The 27,244-nt window shown below is 38.6% G+C and overlaps 1 protein-coding gene across 2 annotated transcripts in view; it reads right to left on the reverse strand.

Annotated features, from left to right (window-relative positions):
* Window positions 1-27,244, reverse strand: part of lrba (LPS-responsive vesicle trafficking, beach and anchor containing) — an 803,145-nt gene that overhangs the window by 196,096 nt on the left and 579,805 nt on the right. For both annotated transcript variants that reach the window (XM_072256051.1, XM_072256050.1), the window contains exons 44-45: window positions 19,863-20,003; window positions 13,684-13,803 (exon numbers count right to left, since the gene is read on the reverse strand). In XM_072256051.1, coding sequence (XP_072112152.1) covers window positions 13,684-13,803; window positions 19,863-20,003 — 261 coding nt within the window. The remainder of the gene's footprint in view (window positions 1-13,683; window positions 13,804-19,862; window positions 20,004-27,244) is intronic.

Here is a 27,244-nt window from a genome sequence, read left to right on the forward strand (position 1 = left end):
AAAGCCGGTCCCTTCGACAGGGGTGATTGATAAGTTTGTGGCCTAAGGTAGAAGGAAATGAGTTATACAGCTCTCGATACGTGCACATGCAGTTCAACTCTGCGTGAAAATGCAGAAAGTTTGAAGTTAATAACTAATCTCCTTCTACCTTAGGCCACAAACTTATCAATCACCCCTGCTGTGGACCACTTCTACAAAGAAGGGATCCGTATGCTCCACGACCGCTGGACTAAGTGTGTACATGTTAAAAAACAAATGTGCTAGGTTTTCTAAAATTAACTCCTTCTACCTTAGGTCACAAACTCATCAATCTCCCCTCATACATACAAAATGCTGGAGGATCTCAGTGGATTATATCAAAGTTTGATTACTATGATGAGGTTACACCTAAGTAGCTTTGTTTGGAGTTGTCTTTTTAAGGTACCCCCTTTTCCATAACTCCTCCATCAACCATCTTTTTATACTAATCCAACATTAATCTTTTTTTTATTCCCCCACTTTAACATCAACTTCACCTAGATTCTATCATTCACCTTTATACTAGGGACAGCTTACAATGGCCAGTCAACCAACTATTCGCACGTCTTTAGGATGTGGGAGGAAACTGATGCACCAAGATGAAGCCCAGTGGTCAACAAGGAGACAGAAACAGAAAATGCTGGATATGCCCAGCAGGTCAGAGTGGACCTGCGGGTTGCAATCTGACAAATGCAGCCTGACCTGCTGATTATTTCCAGCATTCTCTGTTTGTGCCTTAGATTTCCAGCACCTGCAATTTTTTCCCACTTTAGTCACAAACAGCACCCCAAGGTCAGGACTGAACCCACGTCCCTGGTGTTGTGGGGCAACAGTTCCAGTAGCTGCATCACTGTGCCAACCTTTGGGCACAATAGTAGTTATATTACTGGACTAGGAAGCTGAGTTACTTTTCATTTGGTAAGGATTCTCCACAATTTTCCTATTGTTCAATAGCTACCTTAGGACTGCTTTGTCCTTCAGTGGAATCTGATCATCTGCCACAATCTGTGCAGGCCTGTTGCAGCTTTGACTTTGAACAATAGCCTGGACCTGTGAGAGACTACAAGTGAGAACTACTCAAATATGGAGGCTTAGCAATACAAGGTAAAAACTTGGAAAATTAATAACTCTTTGCATGAACAAAATTTTTTATGGGCCTGGAAACCACACTTCATACTCTAGATGTGATTCATAGCAGCAAAATTTCATGTTCATCTAAAACCAGCTGAAATAAATATCAAGAAAAGAATGTAGAAGATTAATTGTCAGGTCAGAGACTAGCAATAACTCTTTGGTACACAGAAGCAAATTCAGTCAGCATGAAGGTGGTTTAAGACTCTATAGATTAATGTTACTGCATCTACCTCTGACCTCCCTTGTCTTTGTTCCTTCCACAACAAGCCAAAGTTTAAGTGAAGAGACTGGTGTTATGTCAAATATTCACTGGAGTAGATGTATTCAATTTAAATGGGAAGTAGCTTGAGTAATAACATCCAAAGAACCTGTTAGAATATCATTCAACATGGAAATTTTTCACTGTATCATGCAATGGGCAAGATGCTTTAAAATTCTATTCTACAGTGCCCTGAAAAAGTATTCAGCCCCCACAACTATGTTCACATTTTACCGTCTCATTTTCTAAATTAAAAATATATTGAGGTAGGGTTTTGAGCTAATCTACAAAACATTGTGCATCATGTAAAATCAAAAGAAAAATTCCAAAACCTATCTACAATTTCTTTTAAAAACGACAAAAATTGTGAGGCTGAAAACATATTCATCCCCATTGTAATTAATGCACTAACTTTTTTATCTTACCAATTCACCCAATTTGTTGATGTAGAAAATTGGAGGATCACCTGTTTTCAATGAATTCAAAAAAATAAATACCCCCTTTCTCTGTATGTCCCAATACAATGGTAGATTTTCAACAGGTCAAACCAAAATGAAGACTAAAGAGCATTCAAGACAAATCATGGAAATGATAATGGAGAAGCACAGATCTGAGGAAGGGTACAAGACCATCTCAAAGACACTGAACATACCTTGGAGCTCAGTGCAGTCCATTGTGGAAAAAATGGAAAACATGTGAAACCATAGCCACACTGCCTAGATCAGGCCGCCCCTCTAAATTCTGCTGCTGAAGAAGAATAGCAATTGTAAGAGAGGCTACTGTGACACCAACAGTCACTCAGAGTAAGCTGCAACTGGACATAAAGGTCATGGTTCCACAATCTCTTAGGCCTAGAACAAAAGTGGTATTTATGGAAGAGTGGCGAGGAAGAAACCCTAGCAAAAAAAAAGATGCATATCCTTGCGCGTAAAGACATTGCAGAGCATCACTTAGAAGATACTAAAAAGTTGTGGATGAAGGTCTTTGTGTATATTTTATGGTGGATGATGAGTTCCCGTCCCTGGAGCTCGTCGGCTGACCATTTTCTAACATTCTCCAGGCGCAGCTTAGAACATGGAGCCTCCAGGGTGTGGCCTTGCATTTGACCAATTCCAGGCAGTGTTGCTGACTGAGGTGTCACTGGAGGTGGAACATTAAGATGTCACTCCAGTGGATGTATGGAAAAGTCACACATCAGACTGTAGTATCATAACTGCGACAGTCAGTCTCCCTTTTCGCTGTGAAAATGGTTAGAACCATAGAACATTACAGCACAGAAACAGGCCTTTTGGCCCTTCTTGGCTGTGCTAAACCATTTTTCTGCCTAGTCCCACTGACCTGCACCTGGGCCATATCCTTCCATACACCTCTCATCCATGTACCTGTCCAAGTTTTTCTTAAACGTTAAAAGTCAGCCCGCATTTACCACTTCATCTGGCAGCTCATTCCACACTCCCACCGCTCTCTGTGTGAAGAAGCCCTCCCCCAAATGTTCCCTTTAAACTTTTCCCCCTTCACCCTTAACCCATGTCCTCTGGTTTTTTTCTCCCCTAGCCTCAGTGGAAAAAGCCTGCTTGCATTCATTCTATCTATACCCATCATAATTTTATATATCTTGATCAAATCTCCCCTCATTCTTCTATGCTCCAGGGAATAAAGTCCTAACCTATTCAACCTTTCTCTGTAACTCACTTTCTCAAGTTCCAGCAACATCCTTGTAAACCTTCTCTGCACTCTTACAGCCTTATTAATATCCTTCTTGTAATTTGGTGACCAAAACTACACACAATACTCTAAATTCGGCCTCAGCAATGCCTTATACAACCTCACCATAACATTCCAACTCTTATACTCAATACTTTGATTTATAAAGGCCAAGGTTGATTTCTCTCTGTGCTTTGTAGTGAGAGAGAGAGAGCCTGAGTCATGTCGAACTGTCAAGTGAAGAATAGTTTTTGTCAACTGCAGGTCATAGTCTCTCTTTGGGTGCTTTGCTGTTGCTTGGTAGGTGATGGGCGCTAATGATTCTTGCTGAAATGGCCAGTGGGGGAGGGGGAGGTTGGTGCTTGCTGCTGTTTGCACAGGGGTGGGGAGAGAGGAGCTTTGTGGTTCTAAGGTTTTCTGTAATTCATTCTTTTGGGATTCTTCTGTTTTTCATGGATGTCTGCAAAGACAAGTATTTCAGGTTGTATACTTAATACATTTTCTGTTAATAAACAGAACATTTGAACCATTTGGTTGGATGAGACTAAAATGGAACTTTCTGGCCTCTACACTGACCAGTATGTGTGACGTAAATCTAATACTTCACATTAGCTAATTAACACCATCCCTACTACAAAGTGTGGTGGAGGTCCCATCATGCTATGGGGATGCTTTTCAGCAGCAAGGACTGGCAATCTGGTCAGGATTGATGGGAAGATGAATGCTGCTAAATACAGAGATATCTTGGATAAAAACATGCTAGCCTCTGCCAGAAAGCTTAAACTAGGGAGGAAGTTCATCTTTCAGCAGGACAACGACCCACAAGAGCAACCATGGAGTGACTTCAAATGAAGATAATTGATGTCCTTGAGTGGCCTAATCAGAGTCCTGACCTTAACCCAATCGAATATCACAACCTCAAGATTGCTGTACACTGCTGCTCCCCAACTACCCTGACACATGAGAAATGGGCAAATCTTGCTCCATCACATTGAGCAAAGCTATTAGACACTTATCCAAAAAGACTACTGACTGTTATAGTTGCAAGAGGTGGTCAAACTAAGTACCAAACAAAGGGGGATGAATACTTTTGAACTGCTGACATTACACTTTTTGAATTTTAGTTTTTCATTCTTTGACAATTTCCTCTGGTTTTTGGGTCAACAGTGAAAAAGGGAGCATATGATTCACAAATAAAAATTCTCAGTTAAATTGATCAAAATTTTGGTTGTAATACTCATTTATGTGAACAAAGGGTTGGGGCTAAATACTTTTTCAAGGCACTATATTTCCAGGAGTGCTGCATGTTGATAAGACTGTAATTTAACCAAAAAGAAAACAACCATAAAGCCACTATGCTTCACTATAATCATTGGGACCATTAAATTAACCAGGACAAAAATAAATAAATTCTAAAGTGAGAGCCTAAATATAGCAAATTTTATTTTGGAGGATGAAAATCATGTTAGTTTCTATGTCAAACTTTTCCTGCTGTGAAGTATATTTCATTAGAAACTGATTATGAGTATCAGTATGTGCTCAGTAACTAGCAGAATGTATTTTTGGTACAATGGTAAAGTAGTTATGCTACAGGATGAGTAATCCCAGATCTGGTCTCATGATCCATAGGTACTGTATGAGCTCAACACTATGATATTTGGGGAGTTTAAATTTACTTAAAAGGAAGAAAATGGATTTAAAAACAGTTATGATTAATAATAGTGGTCAGTGCTTTTGCAGGCTGATATTCCATTAGGAGAAGAAAATCAGTGACACTTCCGTGGTCAAAACAAGACGGGAGCCATTTGAAAAGAGCAAGTCTTGTCAGGAGTGAGTTTTATTTAAGCCAATAAAAAGAAGGTGGTATAAGCAGAGTAGTCATTGTTGGAACAGCCATCACTGGAGTGGACCAGTGTTGGAATGGGACGCTATGGCTCAACAGGCAGAGAATAAGTAAGTTTCTATTAAGTTTTATTCTTTCTTTTTCTATGTCTATTAGTACATGCATAGTGCACTGAGAATATGTCTAGTGTCAGTGGTATGCTCTATCCGGGACATGTGGGAAGTCTGGGAGATGACCAGTCTCCCTGATAACTACATCTAAACGAAGTGCATTGAGCTGCAGATCCTTAGAGACTGTTATGGAACTGGAACTGCAGCTCAATAACCTTCGGCTCATACAGGAGAATGAGGAGGTAACACATAGGAGCTACAGGGAGGTAGTCACCCTTAAGTTATACGAGGCAGGTACCTGGGTGACTGTCAGGAGAGAGAAAGGGAATAAGCAGCCTGTACGAATACCCCTGTTGCTGGTTCGCTTCAATAACAACTGTACCCAACAGATAGGAAATTATGTTGAATTGAAAAAGAAACATAGATGGTATTTGACCTTCCAGATGCAAAGGTCAGGGATGTCTTGGATCGGGTCCACAGCATTCTAATGGGGGAGGGAGCAGCCAGAAGTTGTGGCACATATTAGTACCAATGACATAGGTAGGAAAAAGGAGGATGTCCTAAAGAGAGAGTATGGAGAGTTAGGTATAAAGCTGAAAAGCAGGACCTCCAGGGTATAATCTCTGGATTGTTGCCTGTGCCATGTGCCAGAGAGGGTACGGATAGGATGATTTAGCAGATAAATGTGTGGCTGAGGAATTGGTGCATGGGGCAGGGTTTCAGATTTCTGGATCATTGAGATCTCTGCTGGGGAAGGTATGATCTGTATAAAAAGGATGGTTTACACTTGAACTCAAGGGAGACCAATATCCTTGTGGGCAGATTTGCTAGAACTGTTGGGAGGGCCGAAACTAATTTGGCAGGGGATGGGAACTGGAGTGACAGGGCTGAGCATGGGGCAGTCGGTATACAAGTAGATGCAGTGTGTACTGAGACTGTGAGAAAGGACCGACAGATGGTAGGGCAAAATTGCAGTCAGTGGGATGTGTTGAAGGATAATATGGGGGTAAAATCAAAAAAGGTGATCAATACAGGACTGAAGGAGTTCTATTTTAATGCACACAGTACATGGAATAAGGTAGATGATCTTGTAGTGCAGTTAGAGCCTGGTAGGTATGACGTTGTGAGCATCACTGAGTTTTGGCTGAAAGAAGATCATAGTTGGGAGTTTAACATCTAAGGATACACATTGCCACCTAGGCACTAAGGGTTCAGGTGACGATGACGATACACATTGCATGAAAGGACTGGCAGACAGGCAGAGGCGGTGGGGTGGCGCTGTTGGCAAAAAATGAAATTAAATCCTTAGAAAGAGGTGACATAGGATCAAAAGATGCAGAATCCTTATGGAAAGAGTTAAGAAACCGGAAGGGTAAAAAGACCCTGACAGGAGTTATATACAGTCCTTTTTCCGAATAGTAGCCAAGACGTGGGTTACAAATTACAAAGAGAGATAGAAAAGGCATGTAAAAAGGGCAATGTTACAATAGTCATGGGGGATTTCAATGTGCAGGTAGATTGGGAAAATCAAGTTGGGGCTGGATCCCAAGAGAGGGGAGTTAGAGAATGCTTACAAGATGGCTTTTAGGGCAGCTTATGGTTGAGCCAACTAGGGGAAAAGCAATTCTGGATTGGGTGTTGTGTTATGAACCAAATTTGATTGGGGAGCTTAAGATAAAAGAACTCTTAGGAGACAGTGATCATAATATGATAGAAGCAACCCTGTAGTTTAAGAGGGAGAAAATAAAGTCAGATGTATCAGTATTACAGTTGAGTAAAGGGTATTACAGTTGAGTACTGGGAATTACAGAGGCATGAGAGTGCAGCTGACCAAAGTTGATTGGAGGGGGACATCAGCAGGAATGATGGCAGGACAGCAATGGTTGGAGTATCTGGGGGCAATTTGGAAGGTTCAGGAAAGGTACATCCCAAAGATGAAGTAGTATTCTAAAGGGAGGATGAGGCAACCAAGGGAAGACAGACAGCATAAAAGCAAAAGAGAATGGACATAATATAGCAAAAATTGGTGGGATGTTACAGGATTGGGAATCTTTTAAAAACCAACAGAAGGCAACTAAAAAAAAGCCATATGGAGTGAAAAGAAGAAATATGAAGGTAAGCTGGCCAATAACATAAAAGAGGATACCAATTTCTTTTCAGATATATAAACAGTAAAGGAGAGGTGAGAGTGAATATCAGACCACCGGAAAATGATGCTAAAGAGGTGGTAATGGGGGGGGGGGTCAAAGAAATCATGTACCAACTTAATAAGTATTTTGTATCAGTGTTCACTGCGATAGACACTAGCAGTATGCCAGATATTTGAGAGTTTCAGGAGGGCAGAAGTGAGTATAATTGCCAATACTAAGGAGAAGTTCCTTGGAAGGTGTGAAGGTTGTTAAGTCACCTGGACAAGATGGACTGCTCTCAGGGTTCTGAAAGAAGGTGGTGAAGAAATTATGGAGGCATTAGTAATGATCTTTCAAGAATCACTAGATTCTTTCAACAGATACTATACTGGAAAATTGGAAGTGTCGCTCCACTCTTTAAGAAGGGAAGGAGGAAGAAAGAAGGAAATTATAGGCCAGTTAGCCTGACTTCAGTGATAAGGAAGATGTTGGAGTCCATTATTGAGGATAAGGTTTTGGGGCATTTTGAGCCACATGATAAAATAAGCCAAAGTCAGCTTGGTTTCCTTAAAGGAAAATCTTGCCTGTTGGAATTCTTTGAGGAAGTAACAGGAAGAATAAACAAAGGAGAATTGGTGGATGTTGTTTCCTTAGATTTTCAGAAGACCTTTGACAATGTGCCACATATGAGGCTGCTTAATAAGATTACAGCCCATGGTATTACAAGAAAGATACTAGCATGGATAGAAGATTGCCTGATTGGAAGAAGGAAAGGAGTTGTAATAAAGGGGGCCTATTCTGTTGACTGACTGTGACAAGTGGTGTTCCGCAGGGGTTAGTGTTGGGACCTCTTCTTTTCATGATATGTGTCAATGATTGTAATGATGGAATTGATAGCATTGTGGCTAAGTTTGTAAACGTTACAAAGATAGGTGGAGGGACAAGTAGTTTTGAGGAAGCAGGGAGTCTGCAGAAGGACTGAGACAGATTGTGAGATAAGGCAAAGAAATGGTACATGGAATACAGTGTAAGGAAATGTAGGATCATGCACTTCAGTAGAAAGAATAAGGTTATTTTCTGAACAAGGAGAAAATTCAGAAATCAGAGGTACAATGGAACTTGGAAGTCCTGTACAAGATTCCTAAAAGGTTTGCATGCAGGTTGAGTTGGTAGTAAGGAAGGCACATACAATGTTAGCATTCATTTTAAGAGGACTAGGAAATAAAAGCAAGGATGTAATGTTGAGACTTTATAAGGCACTGGTCAAATTTCACTTGGATATTGTGAGCAGTTTTGGGCCCCTTAAATAAGAAATGATGTGCTGACTTTGGAGGGTCAAGAGGAGGTTCACAAGAATGAGAGGATTAACATATGAAAAGCAATTGATGGCGCCGGGCCTGTACTTGTTGCAGTTTAGAATAAATGAAGGGAAATCTCATTGAAATCTATGGAATGTTGAAAGGCCTAAATAGAGTGCATACGGGGAGGATGCTTCCTGTAGTGGGCAAGTCTAGGACTAGAGGGCACATCCTCAGACTTGAGGGACGTCCATTAAGAACAGAGAAAAGACAGAATTTCTGCAGCCAGAAGGTAGTGAATCTGTGCAATTCATTGCCATTGACAACTAAGGAGCCATGTCATTGAGTAAATTTAAAGTGATGGTTGTTAGGTTCTTGATTAGTCAGGGCATCAAAGGTTACGTGGAGAAGGCAGGAGGATGAGATTGAGAGGGCTAATAAATCAACCATGATGGAATGGGACAGCAGACTCAATGGGTCAAATAGCCTAATTCTACTCCTATGTCTTATGGTAATGTGGTCAGCTTTGAAATGTACTCAATAGGCATTTCCAGATTCCTATAAACTACATCAAATTATGATAATAAATCCAATAAGAATAAAAACCCGGTATCAACTTGTGCACTATACAGCCCTCAGAGAGAGGTGAAGGGGATAGAATAAGATTATTTCACCGAATTTTCACCAACATCTTGGATCCCTGGGATTTTTCAGTACTATGATGGACAAAAGGCCACACACTTCAGGTTTGGCAAAAGGCGCTGACAATGACCCTGGGAAATCTGGAAATTCTGCAGTTGACACTCGAAGCTACAGAACCATCTTTATGCTCTATACTCCTTGCAGGTTTTCAGAGAGGCTTATTCTAAGAATTTATTGCACCATCCACGAATCACTCTCTCGAGAACTAGCAGGTTTTAGATCCCAAAGCAGCTGATGTGAATAAGTCTTTACTACAACCACAAAGGGAAGCAGACTTTCACCAGGATCTCGAGACCGGCTATTTTTGTCGAACCTTCCTCAACCTGTGATCCTGTGTTGAAATTTGAGCTGGTGCTGAATATCTGTATGTCCTGGCTATGTGTTATACACTGGCTCCTCTGGACATGGTTGAGTAACAGAAGGATGAAGGCTTACCAACATAACTACATAACCACACTAAGAATACATAAAAATATCTCCCACACTGTGACTATAGTGACTTTAGTACTAATTTTCTTAACACACATAGATAAGATGCTAACCAGATTTTGACCTACATAAATGTTATTGCTTTGACCATCCACACAAAATCCATTCAGACGTTAAGCCACAAACTGTCCTTTCATTTGTCACCAATAAATGGCCACTTTCATCAGTGGAGACCACGTCTGAACCCGACCAGTTCTATTGTCTCAGTTTTCTGTCTTAACAGCCAGGCAAACCTCACTTTCAAACTGAATTATTCTTTGATTTATGGGAGACAGTTAATGATCTGAATGATGCAACACTGATACTGCAAACTATTAAACATAATAATGAACTTTGTTTTATCTCATATATTACGTGAAATATTTGCAAAACTTGGTAACCTGGTGCTATAAACTAAACATTGTTTTTGCTGAATCATTTGCCTCATTATTCTTCTAGAAAAAGATGATTTTTTAAAAAAAATGTAATTTGCTCCATTCTTTATTTATTAATTTTTTCTACATTTGCTTTTAACAATATTTTTGTTGAGGGAGAAATGAGTTAGTTGGGCTCCAAGAAATTTACTAGTATTTTTAAAAAAAATTTTTGCACTCATGTCTTTGGAAGACTCCCACTAATATTTAAAAGGAGGGATAGAGGAGCAAGACCTTTAAGTGTTTTTGGAATTTACAGCCTGAAAGCCTTAATATTCTCTATGCAGCAAATCAGAAAGTCTGACCCTCAAAAAATACAATGCATTTCAAGTTTTAAAATATTAAATAAGTAGCTATTTTAAGGTACAAAAATATATAACAAGGGGACTCTAGTAAAATCATATGATAAATGTTTAGTAAAATACTGTAAATCAAAGCAGCTTTCAAGAAAAATGAGCAACACAAAAAAATATAAAAACAATTAATTTGAATTTGTGAAAAGACACTCGTACTAGAACATTCCAATAAGTTCAAACAAAGGTTATATCCCAGTGCAGCCATATAAGGATTAGATGTTTGCTTTGATCATGAACCCCAAGGCTTTCATGGTACGAAGACATGAATTGGTTGTGACCACACATATGCTTCAGCTTTCTTCATTAAAGTGTGATACCTACTGGCATGAACTCCTCCTGCAGCCAATTCATGTGATTCTCTGCAATGTTGATTACCACTGGCCTCCAGGCAAGCCAGCTAACTGATACTTGAACAAATCAAAATAATCAATCAATCCAATACCCAGGAAGGTTTTTTTCAAAATTAAAAAGATCACAGAAGATTCATCCTAATACCCATCAACTTTACATGAGCTGGATATGAGTCTATTTCTGTACACCCAGAAATAAACGGGATATGCTACGAAAATTGCTCCATTGCTGTGCATTACACATATGCAACTTTATTCTGTGATTAAAATACAGATAGATTTTAAGTACAAATGAACATGACAACTACCTCTTCAGACTGTTTATATTATATCCTACTTCAAAAAAATTGTGTTTGCCATACATTAAACAAAAAAAAATCATTTGAAGTTTGCAGCTGAATACAGTTAGAATACACGGAGAATATTAAAATGTTTCATCTTATTAGTCCTGTTTCTCAAAGCAAAGCAAATGAATACCAAAAATATTTTGTCAATTAATGAGTAGAGCATTTTGCTGCTATTTTTTCTATGCTTTCTCCTTCTAATTCCACTGAAACTTTTCTATTGGCCTACGAAAAAATCTTATCTGGATTCTAGATGTGGAGAAATTCCTACTTTTTATGCTTAAATCTGATAGGCATAAGTAGTAAATTAAGATTTAAAACCCATATATTTTCAATACACAGTAGTGCAGTTTCAATTCACAGTAAAAAGTGCCCACATATTTGCTAAGTTTAATTATTACATTTAAGTATGTTTTTTTTTGCTTTTTTATTTCTGAAATATGAAATCTTCTCCTCAGGTGGTTACAGACATTTAATTTTCAACTGACAATTGTACATTTTTCTTTGTTGCAGAAACATCATCAATAGTACTCAAAAGAAAAGCAAGCTGGAAGGCTATTAAACGGAGCATATCCAGGAACATGCACAATTCATAACACATAATGTTTTAATTCTGTGGTCCAGAAATCTGAGACCTGCTGAATACTCCAGTATGCCAGCCTCAGTTGCTAGGTTTTATCCAGTTCATGCTTTGAAAAGCAAGTAGCATTGCTACAACAAACTATTTCACCCAGGGGAAAGACAGAACATGGATGGTCCTTATAGCACTCAGACAGACACCAATACAATGGTAATAATCTAATCTTTGAAAGCAGCAGGAAAAATTATAACAACCGTGGAAAATCTCAATGACTGCTGAAATTGATAAATGCTTTTGTGTTAAATCAACGTTGCAGCAAAATATGTATATTCTTTGAAAACTTGACAGAAGATTAAAACAAACAGATAAATTCAAAGAGTAGGAATGGGAAATGACTTAAGGTAAGTTTGACAAGTGGATTTCAAAGAGGAATCTGAAGACATGGAAGAGAATTGCAAGGTTTAAGTGCAACTCCTTTTTCGATACAAGAGAGAGGGATAGCAAAAAAATTAACACTAGATGAGGCTCAAATGGGGTGTGTAAGGCAAATGGATTTGAAAACTGGCTGGAGAACATCATAAAAACCAGAATAAAGTCATTAGGTATTTTGTAATCTAAGTTCAAAGTAAAAATTATTATCAGAGTACATACATGTGTCCATATATAACCCTGAGATTATTTTTCTGTGGAATACTTAGCAAATCTTTGGAACAGTAACCGTAAATTGTAAACATCAGGAACTGTTAACTGTAAACAAACTATGCAAAAGCAGATATAAATAAATAGCAGTAAATAACAAACATGAAATAACAATATAACAAAGTACTTAAATGAGTGTAGCTATTTACTTTTGTTCAAGAGCCTGATGGTTGAGGAGTTGTAACTGTTCTTGAACCTGGTGGTGTGAGTCCTGAGGTACCTGCATCTTCTACATGATGGCAACAGTAAGAATAGAGCATGGCATAGACAGTGAAGATCTTTGATGATGGATGCTGCTTATGCACGGCAACATTTCATGTAGATGTGCTCAATGGTTGGGAGGGTTTTACTCGTGATGTACTGGGCCAAATCCACTACCTTTTGTAGGATTTTCTGCTCAAAAGCATTGGCGTTCCCATACCAGGCCATAATGCAGCCAGTCAGCACACTTTCCAACACACACCTATAGAAATTTGCCAAGGTTTTTGATGACATGCCGAACCTCCGCAGACTCCTGAACAAGTAGAGGCCACACAGTCGTAGGTGTAAAGTGAGTAGAGCAGGGGACTAAGTATACATCCCTGCAGTGTTTCTGTGTTGATGGAGACTGTGGGGATGTTTTTGTCAATCCGAATAACAAAATTTAAAAATTGAGTTCTTTGGAATAAGTTGGCCAGTGGAAGTGCGTGTGAATGAGGTTAAAAGGCAAGCAAAATTAAGCACCACACGTGAACATAATCACAATCGGGATGAGTTAGTATTTGTGTAATATCATAAAACTAGTAACGTTAAGTTTGGTAGTGACGTCAGTACGTGTGAAGATGTCAGCTGTTCTGAGGATGAGAGTGAGTTAAATTTCTAGATGAATATGGGCTATTTTGAAGATGGACTGAATTTTAGTTTCAAAGATAAGCTCAGTGTCCAAGTAGTCAACGAGACTACTGAATTCAGAATTGCCAGAAGGGAGTTTGGATTTAAACATGTAGGTGCACAATTTCAAGTGAGAACGAAGATATTTGCTAAACATCCAAAAATCGGACTTATCCAATTTAGTAAATCTGAGATGAAAGCAATAGTTATGGAGATGATGATACAATACACAAATTAGAATATCTATTCTGGCCATTGAATTTATAAAATTTCATCATAATGAGAAACAGCAAAGGAAATTACTTGTACATTCAGTAGATATCTCCAACAATGCTTAAGACCTTCAATACATAATTTTAGAATATATAAACATTCTATCACGTACCTTTACATCAGAAGTATCACGCTGGCAGTTGCGCCATGCTCTGGACACTGCAGAAAATGTTCTATCAGCATGATCAAATTTTCCTCCTTGGAGGTTTAGAAAAAAGGTAGTAAACGGCTCCTGTATGGGAAATGATTAAATTAACATTTTGACGAAAAACAACAGTCCTCTATTAAAAAACAAAATTAACCATATATAGTTGGCTGATGGATTACAATGTTGGTAAATGCAAAGTCATCCACTTTGGGAGAAAAAACAGAAGATCAGATTATTATTTAAATGATGAAAGATTGCAGCATGCTGTTGTGCGGAGGAATTTGGGACCACTTGTGCATGAAGCACAGAAAGTTGGTTTGCAGGTGCAACAGGTTATGAAAAGGGCAACTGGAATGTTGGCTTTCATTACTGCAGGGATTGATTTTAAGAACAAGAAGATTATGCAACAACTGTATAGGGTACTGGTGGGGCCATAGCTGGAGTACTGCGTGTGTTTCTGGTCTCTTTACTTAAGGAAAGATATACTGGCTTTGGAGGTGGTGCAGAGGAGAATCATCAAATTGATTCCAGGGATGAGGGAGTTAGCCTATAGAGAGAGAGAGTGAACCATGTGGGACTATACTCAATGGAATTCAGAAGAATGAAAGAGAATCTTATAGAACCAGGTAAAATATTGAATGAAATAGACAAGGTAGAGGCAGGGAGTTGAAGTTGTTTCCACTCATAGGTGAGACTAGAACTAGGAGGAATTACTTCAGATTTGGGGGAATAGATTTAGGACCGAGATGAGGAGAAACTGCTTCTCCCAGAGTGTAGTGGATCTGTGGAATTCTCTGCACAGGAAGGCAGTACAGGCTGTATCATTAAATCTACTGAAGACAAAATTAGACATATTTTTGTATGGCAGGGGAATTAAGAGTTATAAGACGATAAAACTATAATACATAGGAGCAGAATTAGGACATCTGGCCCATCAAGTCTGCTCTGCCATTCGATCATGGATAATCCTTTTTTTTAAATCTCCTCCTCAACTCCAGTTCCCAGCTTTCTCCCTGTAACCTTTGATACCATGTCCAATCAAGAAGCTATCAATCTCTGTCTTAAATACACCCAATGACCTGCCCTCCACAGCTGCATGTGGCAACAAATTCCATAGATTCACCAACCTTTGGTTAAAGAAATTTCTCCGCATCTCTGTTTTAAAAGGGCATCCCTCTATCCTGAGGCTGTGCCCTCTTGTCCTAGACTCTCCCACCATAGGAAACATCCTTTCCACATCTACTCTGTCTAGGCCTTTCAACATTCGAAAGGTATAAATAAGATATCCCCCTCATCCTTCTCAATTCCAGCGAGTACAGACCCAGAGCCATCAAAAGTTCCTCATATGATAACCCGTTCATTTCTGGCATCATCCTTGTGAACCTCCTCTGGACCCTCTCCAATGCCAACACATCTTTTCTAAGATGAGGGGCCCAAACCTGTTCACAATACTCAAGGTGAGGCCTCACCAGTGCCTTATAAAGCCTCAGCATCACGTCCTTGCTCTTGTATTTGAAACCTCTTGAAATGAATGCTAACATGGCATTTGCCTTCCTCACCATCGACTCAACGTGAAAGTTAACCTTTAGGGTGTTCTGCACAAGGACTCCCAAGTCCCTCTGCATCTCAGATTCCTGGATTTTCTCCCTGTTTAGAAAATAGTCTACACATTTCTTTCTACTACCAAAGTGCATGACCATGCATTTTCCAACATTGTATTTCATTTGCCACTTTCTTGCCCATTCTCCTAATCTGTCGAAGTCCTTCTGCAGCCTACCTGTTTACTCAACACTACCTTCCCCTCCACCAATCTTTGTAATTCTGCAAACTTGGCAACAAAGCCATCTAATCCATCATCTAAATCATTGATATACAGCATAAAAAGAAATGGTCCCAACACCGACCCCGTGGAACACCACTAGTCACTGGCAGCCAAGCAGAAAAGGATCCCTTTATTCCCACTCACTGCCTCCAACCAATCAGCCAATACTCTAACCATGTTAGTAACTTTCCTGCAATACCATGGGCTCTAACTTGGTAAGCAGCCTCATGTGCGGCACGTTGTGAAAGGCCTTCCGACAGTCCAAGTACACAACATCCACTGCATCCCGTTATCTATCCTACTTGTAATCTCCTCAAAGAATTCTAACAGTTTTGTCAGGCAAGATTTTCTCTGAAGGAAACTATGCTGACTTTGTACTATCTTGTCCTGTGTCACCAAGTACTCCATCACCTCATCCTTAACAATTGACTCCAGCATCTTCCCAACCACTGAGGTCAGGCTAACTGGTTTATAATTTCCTTTCTGCTGCCTCCATCCTTCTTAAAGAGTGGAGCAACATTTGCAATTTTTCATGTCCTCTGGCACCATGCTAGAGTCCAATAATTTTTGAAAGATCACTTCTAATGCCACCAGTCTCTAACGCCACCTCTTTCAGAACCCCAGGGTGCAGTTTCCCTGGTCCGGGTGACTTATGTAACTTAAGGTCTTTCAGCATTCTGAGCACCTTCTCTCTTGTAACAGTAACTGCAACCAATTCTTTTCCTTAACACATTACAACATCGGACATACTACTAATTTCTCCACAGTGAAGACTGACGCAAAATACTCATTTAGTTCATCAGCCATCTCCTTGTCCCCCATTATTATTTCTCCTGCCTCATTTTCTAGTGGTCCTATATCCACCCTCATCTCCCTTTTATTTTTAAGATATTTGAAAAAACTTTTACTATCCACTTTGATATTATTTGCTAGTTTGCTTTCATATTTCATCTTAATATTTACTATCGATTTGTACTCCAGGGAGTGCGAAGCGCAGAATCAAATATCGCTGTGATGATTGTACATTCTAGTATCAATTGTTTGGCAACAATAAAGTATAATGATTTTTTTTAGTTGTTCTCTGTAGGTTTTTAAAAACTTCCCAATCCTCTATCTTCCCACTAAATTTTGCTTTGTTGTATGCCCTTTTTTTGGTTTTTACAATAGCTTTGACTTCCCTTGTGAGCCATGGTTGTACTATTTTACGATCTGAGTATTTCTTCATTTTTGTAATACACCTGTCCTGCACCTTCCTCATTTTTCTCAGAAAGTAACTCTCTTGAGATCCATTACCAACTTGATTTTCCCAATCGACTTGCATGTTAAAATCTCCGATGACTGCCATAACATTGCCCTTTTGACTCGCCTTTTCTATTTCCTGTTGCAATCTGTGGTCCACCTCCCAGCCATTGTTGGGAGGCTTGTATATAACTGCCATCAATGTCCTTTTACCCTTGCAGTTTCTAAACCCAACCCACAAGGATTCAACATCTTCCAATCCTATGTCACATCTTTCTACTGATTTGATGCCATTCTTTATTAGTAGGGCCACACCACCCCCCTGCCTACCTTCCTATCCCTCCGATATAACGTGTAACTTTGGACATTATGCTCCCAACTACAACTATCCTTCAGCCACGATTCAGTGATGGCCACAACATCATACTTGGCAATCTGTAATATTGTAACAAGATCATCCACCTTATTTCTTATACTACGCGCATTTAGATATGACACCTTGAGTACCATATTTGCTATCCTTTCTGATTCTGCATCTCTAATGATTTGATACTCAGGCTGCAACTAAGTTTCATCACTTGCTGACAATCTGACTGCACGCTATCTTTACTTATTTACTATCCGTCCTATCCTGAGTCCCTTCACTCCAGTTCCCACTCCACTGCCAAGTTAGTTTAAACCCTCCTTAACGGCTCTAGCAAGCCTGCCCGCGAGAATATTGGTCCTCCTCAGGTTCAGGTGCAACCCTTCACTTTTGAACAGGTCATACCTCCCCAGAAGAGATCCCAATTATCTAAGATGAGAATGGAAAAGGCAAGTAGGCCAGATCAACCCTGATTCTACTGAATGGTACAGAAACTCCTTCTCCTATTTCTTATTGAAAAGCCTGTGTATGATAGTCTTTGAGCTCCAGCACCATTAAAAGGTAAAAACTAATTTTATGCACTCTGCAACACACACAAAATGCTGGAGGAACTCAGCAGGTCAGGCAGCATCTATGGAAAAAAGTAGTCAGCGTTTCTGGCCTAGGCCTGGCTCCTGCTGAAGGGTCTCGGCCCAAAACGTTGACCGTACTTTTTTCCATAGATGCTGCCTGGCCTGCTGAGTTCCTCCAGCACTTTGTGCGTGTTGCTTGGATTTCCAGTATCTGCAGACTTTCTCTTGTTTATGTACCTGATCTCTTTTTAATTGGACTGATCTGTTAAACTTTTGCAATGCAAAAGCCTACTCATAATTCATTAAATGACTTTCAAGAAATTATTTAAAAAAACCTTAGCTGATCCACATCTGAAAATTCCTGATTTCTTCATGCTGAATGATCATGATAGATAAATAGCTGTTGCTAATGATACAATGACTCGTTGCAAGGGATTTTATTTGCACAGGGCAGCAGTGGCAATGCTGGATTTTTTTTCCCTCCACAATAAAGAATGCATTGTTACCGCACTACTGCTCCAATTAAGTCTGATTGAGAACTTGCAAAACCTACCCAAAGAGAAAGAAAGTGACTGAGTTGATCAACAGTGAGACAGGACCAAGCTTGAACAATTAGTCTGGCTGATCAGGAGCACAGTGAAATCAATTTAATGCAATTGCAGGTTATGTAAAGGTGTGAATTACAGTAGGTAGCTACGGAAAGTCAATTAAGATAAACGTGAGAATATATTGTTTAAATTGATATCTTTATCTCTAATTAAATGATTATCACTGTCTGGTTACTACAAATAAGAAACTTGTGTGTCTCAAGAAATTAAGAAGAAAATGAATAATTTATCTCAGTAATTCCACTTTTGATCTTTCATTCCCTCTTTTCCAATGTTTAAATCTGCAGTGGAAATATATCCATCTGTACTTGGTCTATCCATTATTTTCATTTTCATCTCTATTTCTATTTCCTCTATCCCCCATAAAAAAAATTCCCTCACCATTTCTCATTTCCCTTTACAATTTCCCATACATCTTTCTTCCCAACTAACCTTTTTCTCTCATTCCCTTTTCCTTTCATGCTACTGTGTTGGGGGAGGGGAGAAATTAACTGGCATTCCCACTCTTGATCACTATGTTGTTATGGATTTTGGATGAGGTCAGGATCAGGCTCAGCTGTAATGCAGGCTACAATAATTACCTCAAATTAGTCTACACTTGGAGTTTAAGTTAATAAATTTATGGCCACTTGGTGAGGCACAAAAGGGTGACCAAGACCTTTATAGGAGAAGAGTAGATATACAAAATATTTGGAAAATTTAATAATTTCTGTATGTTATAATATTAAATTTTTGTCTAATTTAAGATAAATCAATACCCAAAGAAAAAAGGTGAAATTAAAAATAAGCAGATACTTTAAAACAATACACATAATTAATGCGGGTCAGAAACAAGACCACAAATATTGGAAATCTGAAATAATCATGGGAAAAGGCTGAAGATCTAGAAATCTAATACAGGTTGCATAAACAATGAAATAAACCTATCTTTTATTTTCACAGCAGCTGTCCAATCACGATCAGCCTGTACATACATTCATACATACAGCAGATCCATATGCTTTTAGTTCAAGTATAAAATTTTGCGTGTATTGGGGGGGGGGGAGGGAGGGATTGAGGTTCATGGAAACATCATTGGATTATAACAATTTTCATTTGTAATTCTCAATGCCCAATTCCAACATTGTGTGTAAAAATACTCCAATGTAAATGCGCCTCATATCATAAAGAAAGCTGTTTTTCACATCTTTCTATAAGACACTTCACATCATAAAGAACTCTATTAACTGTAAATTATTTTATGGTTATACTTTATTGCAGTGTTTTCAAATTATCACCTAATTATCCCCAATCTATGCTAAAATCAAGCTATGAAATTGATTTTAAATGATCTTAAAATATATTCTGATTTGGAAAAAAAATCAAATGCAAGTAATTACCTGGAATTAGCCTAAGTACTCCAGTTTATGTGTAAGATTTATGTCTCCTTTGTGCTGCATTATCCTGCCTTAATCAAGGGACTTTTTTTTCAAAGGAAGAGACACATTAATGTGCTGACTGGATGAAGCAGCTTTAAATTTTACAGCCATAGTACTTACTATTCTTAACAACCATGCGAGAGTGAAGCTACTCGTCGAATAATGAGTCCCATAGTGGAAAGCAGGAACCTGGTCATCTTCCCAGCTTTCATGACGTTCCAAAAAAAAGGCAGCTCTTTTTGGGTTAAGTGCTCCAATAGGCTAAAAGGAAAGACCAAAATAATTAGCTTGAAAATAAAAGTGATTCAGAGACAATAGCAGAAGGTTATTTTCCCCAGAAATAACTCACTGCAGAAGTCCTTATGCATCTGGTCTGGATGCATATCATAGGTTAGTTATTAATGCATTGGAAAACTATTATTGAATAATTCTCCATTCAAGCATCATTCTACCAGGAAATTACAAGTCACAAGCTTGATTTCCCTCTGCAACAGGGGTTTCCAACCTTTATTTATGCAATAGACCCTTATCATTATCCAAGGGATACATGGACCCCAGGTTGGGAGCCCCTGTTCTACAACGTCAGAAGAACATTGTAATGAGGACCTTTTAGTTATATTGACAACATATAACATTTATTTGTTGATACCATGCACAAAAAATACAAACTAGAATAGCATGTCACATGAACAATGTATTGCAGTGTGAAAGAAACATTGCTAACAGACAACCTTAACATTCTTTAGGATCCTTTCAAAATTTGCATTTACAGCTTGCCATGGTAAAATAAACACTATGTACTGCAAATAAATTATTCACCTTTACAATTTCAACTTCCATCAGCTGTACAAGTGTTTGTATTTTTTAAAGTATGAAGCTAGTTTCAATGCAAAAGAGCAAACCTAGTGTTTGCAATAGTTCTTTGTTCCAAATAATAATGGTTCAGAAGCACAAAAATCAAACACAATTTCAGAAAAGTATTTAAATCATGACACTTCAATTTCTGCAACAATGGCTATTTGAACCCAGTTACTGGTGCTTTGGTGCTTCATACATCTTTCAACTAATATAAGTGATATTTCTGCAATAGAATTAACTTCAGAAAATGCAAGAAGCCTGGTTAAACTGCAGTATTCCATTGCAGTGGAATGGTTTATATTTGTGATGAAGATCGTGGAACCAGAAAATTAATCCCTTCTGTCAGATAACCGATGATTATGGATCTTCAAATAGAATATGAATTAATACTATCAACTAATTAAAGTAGTCATTTATATTGAGGCTTAAGATGCTCAGGTAAGCCTTTGCTTTAAATAATGCATTTGACACTGATCACTGAAGTACAAGAGAAACAATTAAATCGGTGATTTGCACAAGGAGAGAGTATTAGGAGTATTATTCATTATCTCAAAAGTCCCAGCAATGTTCAAGTTATCAAAATTCAAATACTTGAACTTAAATGGTGCTAAATGCAACTGCTTTTAAGATAAGAAGTAGAAGCCAAGACATTTTTTATATTAGGAGCACCAGGTAACAAACAATGAAAAAAAACAATAAAAGGTAAGATCAGGACTACTAATGGATAAATGAAACTATCGTTTTGTGTGAGTTAATGGGGAAAAAAACATTGGAGTCATTCTTGAGGCTGGTGGATACCATATATAAAATAAGGGGATGGGTTGTGGCAGAATGCAGATTCATTCAGTGACATGATTTTATTTCTAATTTTTTTTTGCTACCCATTAACCCACACAAAATGATAGTTTGATTTCTAATTTCCAGGATATGTTATTTTCTCCTCTTAAACCATTACTAAATAATACTATTTGTTTGATAGATATACAGGTCTTCAGCAACAAAAAATTTACTAGGACCACGATTGGGTCACTGGGCCACTCATACCTACTTCTCATTCAACAACATTATGGCTGATCTGACTGTTATGTCAACTCCACATTCTTTTTCCACTAAGTAATTTTGCCTTATTTACTCTAATACATCTACAATTAACTTAAAAATATAAGACAAAGAAAGAAAATTAGGCTCTTTGGCCCAATGAGTTTTATCCACCATTCCATCATGGCTGATTTATTGTTCCTCTCAACCTCTCCTGCTTTCTTCCTGTAACCTTTGACTCCCTTACTAACAAAGAACCTACTAACCTCCATTTTAAATAAAACCAATGAGGTTGGCCTCCACAGCCATCTGTAGCACAGATTCATCACCCTCTTCTTCTTTATCTCTGTTATAAAGGGATGTATTCTGTGCCTGTGTCCTCTGGTCCTAGACTCATCCACTAAGGAAACATCCTCTCAATGTCCTCTTTATCTAGGTCTTTCGACATTCAATAGGTTTCAATGAGATCCCTCCCTATTTTTCTAAACTTCAGCACGTACAGGCCCAGAGCCATCAAACACTCCTCATACACTAACCCTTTTCACTCCCAGGATAATTCTTGTAAATCTCCTCTGGACCCTCTCCGATGTCAGCACATCCTTCCTTAGATATGCAATGCAAACCTGCTCACAATAGCCCAAATGTGGCCTGACCAATGCTTTATAAACCACAGCATTATATCCTTGCTTTTATATTCTAGTCCTCTCAAAATGAATGTTAACACTGCATTTAGATTCCTTACTACTGATTCAACCAGCAAGCTGATCTTTAGGGAATCCGACACAAGGACTCCCAAGACCCTTTGCACCTCTGACTTTTGAATTTGCTCCTCATTTAAAAAATAGTCTAGCCTATATTCCTTCTACCAAGGTGCATAAGCATACACTTTCCTGCACTGTATTCCATCTGCCAGATCTTTGCTTATTTTCTTAATCAGTCCAAGTCATTCTGTAGACTCACTGCTTTCTCAATACTACCTACCCCTCCATCTATCTTTGTATCATCCACAAATCTGGTCTCAAAGCCAGCAATTCTGTCATCCAAATTGTTAACCTATAATATGAAAAGTAGGCGACCCAACACCACTCGAGACCAGTGGCCAACTAGAAAAAGCTTCCTTTATTCCCACTCTTTGCTTCTGTCATTCAGCCAATCTTCTGTCCATGCTAGTATCTTTGCTGTAATACCATGGGTTCTTATCTTGTTTAGCAGCCTCATGAGAGTAGCAACTTGTCAAAGGCCTCGAGAGAATCCACATAAACAACATGCACTGACTTTCCTTTGTCTATCCTGCCTGTTATTTTTTCAAAGAATTCCAATGCATTTGTCAGGCAACATTACCTAAATATCTTTTCTTTCCTCATTGTTTTTTTAGTTGCCTTCTGTTGGTTTTTAAAAGCTTCCCAATCCTCTAACTTCCCACTAGTTTTTGCTATATTGCATGCCCTCTTTTTTGCTTTTATATTGTTCCTGGATATACTTTTATGCTTTTTCTGGATATTCCCACAAGAGAAACCATCTTCTCCAGATCTACCTGCAAATACCCCTCTGGGATCTCATATGTTACAATGAAGTCTCTTGTCAGTCTTCTAAACCACAGCAGCTATATGTATAGTTTGTCCAACTTTCCTCATAAGACAACCGCCTATTCCAGGCTATTAAATGAAAATCAAAAGAAAAAGAGGTGTTGGAAATCTAAAATATAGCCAAAAAGTGCTGGAAATGCTCAGCAGGCCAGGTACTATCTGAGGAAAACAAAACAGTTAACCTTTCATCAGAAGTTGACACTGCACCTGCACTCAGTTAAGATGAGAAATAGTAATCTGGGAAAAGGAAGCAATCACATTGGAAGATAGTTGAAGCCATGTCTACTCCACCTTCTCTATGATGCACTTCCACCCTTCCTTTCATAAGGAGGCTTAGTTTTCTGTATCTGGGCTCAACGAAGTTCTACAAATATGAACCAAGATCTCCCTACTTTTGTAATCAATTCTCTGAACAACAAAGACTAGAATTGGTGGATTTCCTTTTTATTTATTATACTTGCACAATAGTCTTCTCTGAATTAGAACACCCAGATCTCTCTGCATCTCAAAGTTCGACAATATCTCACCGGCAGCAAAATTTAATTCTCTTGTATTTCCTTGCCAAAGTGAACAATTTCACATTCTCCCCATTCTATTTGCCAAATGCATTTATGCCAAGAAGAACTTTATTTTATAAAATATTCTGGAGCATTCCTCATGGTCAAAATTTAAGAAAATGTCATGGAGAGAGTACAGAGCTCAAAGTTCCATGATGCACACATAACAGATGACCTAACCTGGTCCCACAACAGCTCCTCACAAGTCAAGAAGGCACAGCAGTGTCTAAATCTTCTGAGGAAATTGAGATGTGCAAGGCTCCCAGTCCCCATTCTAATGATTTTCTACAGGAGCACCATCGAGAGTGTCCTGTTTGGTTGCATCATTATATGGTAGAGAAACTGTAAGGTATCTGACTGCCAGACCCTACAGATCACAGTAAAGGTTCCCCTCCCCCCAGTTGTGACACTACCAGGAGCATTGCAGAAGGAGGGCCATAATCATTGTTGAGGATTCCTACCACCCACCACACAATCTCTTTGAGCAACTACGATCAGGAAGGAGGTACAGAGCATCAGGGCTAGGACTGCCAGACTGGGTAACAGCTTCTCACCTCAGACTGTGAGAGCAATGAATATGCTGCCACCACCCAGGTCTCGTCACTAGGACAGCGAGATGTTTACTGTTTACCTGTACTGTGCTTTACTACATGCATTTTGAATTAAATTTTATTAACTTATTTATAGCATGATATTTTGGTTTATGTGCTGTGTGTGATATATGTCGTGTGGGTGCACCATGTTCTGAAGGAATGTTGTTCCATTTGGTGGTATATTATATGCAGTCAGATGACAATGAACTTGAACTTGCACTTGATTTACAACAAGGCCAAATTGAACAAGGTTCACCATCCCTATTCCCTGCCTGGCCACTCTTAGCTCAGATGCCTGTTATCAGATGTTAGCTCAGAAACAAGCTGACTGCCCACCCTCAAGAATCAGCACATATCTAGCACTCTGTCCTACAGATCTATGCCTGAAATGGTCAAAGAACCTTTGATAGGAAGTAGGGTGGGGTTGGAACTTTGACTCTTGTCAAATTCAGGCGGTCTTTTTTAAAATACTTCTGTAAGTATCCATGATGCTCAGACATATATTAAAATTGCAGTACATTACTTAAAATGTTACTGTTTTAAAAATAAACTGAAAATTAAATACATCATTCTTACAAGAAATAATTTAAAATGTTAAAATAAGCAAAAATGCAAAATTTAATATAGCTTTCCCTCCTTCCATCTGCAAAATAAAAATTTTCTTCCAAATCAGTGGGGTCAACATTCTCATGCTAGGTCTGGCAGCTGTACTGAGACAAATTCCTGGGCATTGTGCTAGGAATATCCAGCACATTAGGCTTTGCCTCTGGACTCCATGAGGAATATACTATGGTCAGTATCTTTAAGGACAGCCTTCCCAGATGCATGTAGATCTGCTTTACTTCAGGGTAACCAGATTTGCAATCCTCTTAGTCTCCCTTCCTTCCTTTCCTCATTCCAACACCCTCCCCAGCCACCAAACAAAGACTAGGAAACAGATTCAAAAGTTCTGATAGATCCACAGAGGAATAACATCTGCATCCATCACTCAATTGGGCCCCAATACATTTCCAGGACTTGGAATCTGCAGACTTTGTTTACAGACACTAATTAAACTGTGAGCAACCTCAAAATGTGTTTACAGCATCAATATCTTTGATCTAATGCAGGGCACTACATGCCATACTACCTTGTTACTAAAATAATGACCACTACCCTTTTAGTGAATAACTGTATGGATAGCTACTGAAGCATAAATTATTTATCTTTATGCGTACTTCATTTCTGTTACATGTCATGTACAAATTATGTAAAAGCACAATAATGACACAAAAGGTAGTCATTATCAGTGCAGAATGAAATTCTCTGATAAAGTACAATACCTACAGGATCTTAATTCACTTCCTATTAACACATAGAGGGTCTACAAATCAATATAGTCAAGTTACGCAAAAGGACAAGAACATGACAAATGGAGCAAAACATGGGAAAAATATGAGCTATTTACTTTGGCAGTATATTGTAAAAAATACAATATACTGTAATTAGTAAGGGAGTAATGATAAGGGAACATAAGCTTGGTGCTTAGTGATACAAAAAGATGAAATACAATGAAAAAGCAAACTGTAAGGCAAAGGGTACATTGCCCTTATATTGTAAGGGTATAATGGAATATCTTATCAGGAGGTCTTGCAGTATTTGCAAAGACTTTCGTGAGACCGCACCTACACCTGGAATACTGCATGTGCTGTTGATTTAATAGATTGATTCAAAGGATGAAAGCATTGCCCTAGGATGAGAGACTGAGTAAGATTCACCTATAATCACTGGAATTTAGTTGAATTAAAGATGATTTCAATGAATTATATTAGGTTCTGAAAGGATTGACAGAGTAGGTTACTGCCTCAGATTTGCAGAGTGGTTCTCAATTCATTCATCACGTTAAGCCACAACATATTGAGAACTAAAGTTATGTGGACCGTAGTTGAAAATTATTTTCCAAGAATACATATAGAAATCTATTTGAAAAAACAAAGTATGGTGTACTGTGGTGATTGGGTTGTACTTGCTCTTGGACTGGAAGGATTTAAGGAAGCTTGGTCTACATTTAATAGAATTAGAATTAATCCCCTTGTGACATACAAGGTTCTGGTATACTTGAATAGAATTGATACTGAAGAAAGTCCAGAACAGTCTCATTATTAGCCACTTGAAGCCAATGCAAGGAGAATTTTTTTTACTTAGAAAGTTCTAAATCGGGGCATTCCTTACCCTTACGGGCTGATGATGCTCATTTATTGAATAGATATGAAAGACTTGGATATTTGGACACAAAAGCAATCAAGGGACCAGGCTGCAAAAATAGACAATGTTGAAATTACAAATGAATGAAGGGAGCAAATGCCTAAAACTGCATCCATTTGTTGTGAACTTGAAGCAAGGATTTTGACCTTCATTCTTTTAACATTCAAATAGATTCAGTGTTAGGGCTCACTCGCCATCTATAGCCTTTTAAACATGTCTAAATTTAGCAGCAAAATAGAAGTCTTCACAGACATTAATGCAGAACGTTCAATCCACTTTTCCTGTGCAAAACAGCCAAGCCCATTTCAAACGCACAGAAATTACACTTAATTATTACTTTAAAGCAGTTCAAGTTCAAGTCTAATTATCATTTAACCAAACATGAATAAAGCTGAATAAACCAGCATTCCTTTGGGGACCAAGTTACAATACACATCACCAACAGCAGATAGCACAAATGAAACACACCGTGCGATAACGATTTCAGAAAAACATATAATCGCAAAGGAAAAAAAAACTACAGTCCAAGTCCCTGAGTGACATGACTATAGATTTATGGTAAATTGTCCTGGTCCAGTTTGTCCTTCCATCGAGCAAACAATGGAGGGCAGCACTGACAGGACCCA

Source organism: Mobula birostris, chromosome 4 (assembly GCF_030028105.1).
Source record: "Mobula birostris isolate sMobBir1 chromosome 4, sMobBir1.hap1, whole genome shotgun sequence".
Taxonomy (NCBI): Eukaryota; Metazoa; Chordata; class Chondrichthyes; order Myliobatiformes; family Myliobatidae; genus Mobula; species Mobula birostris.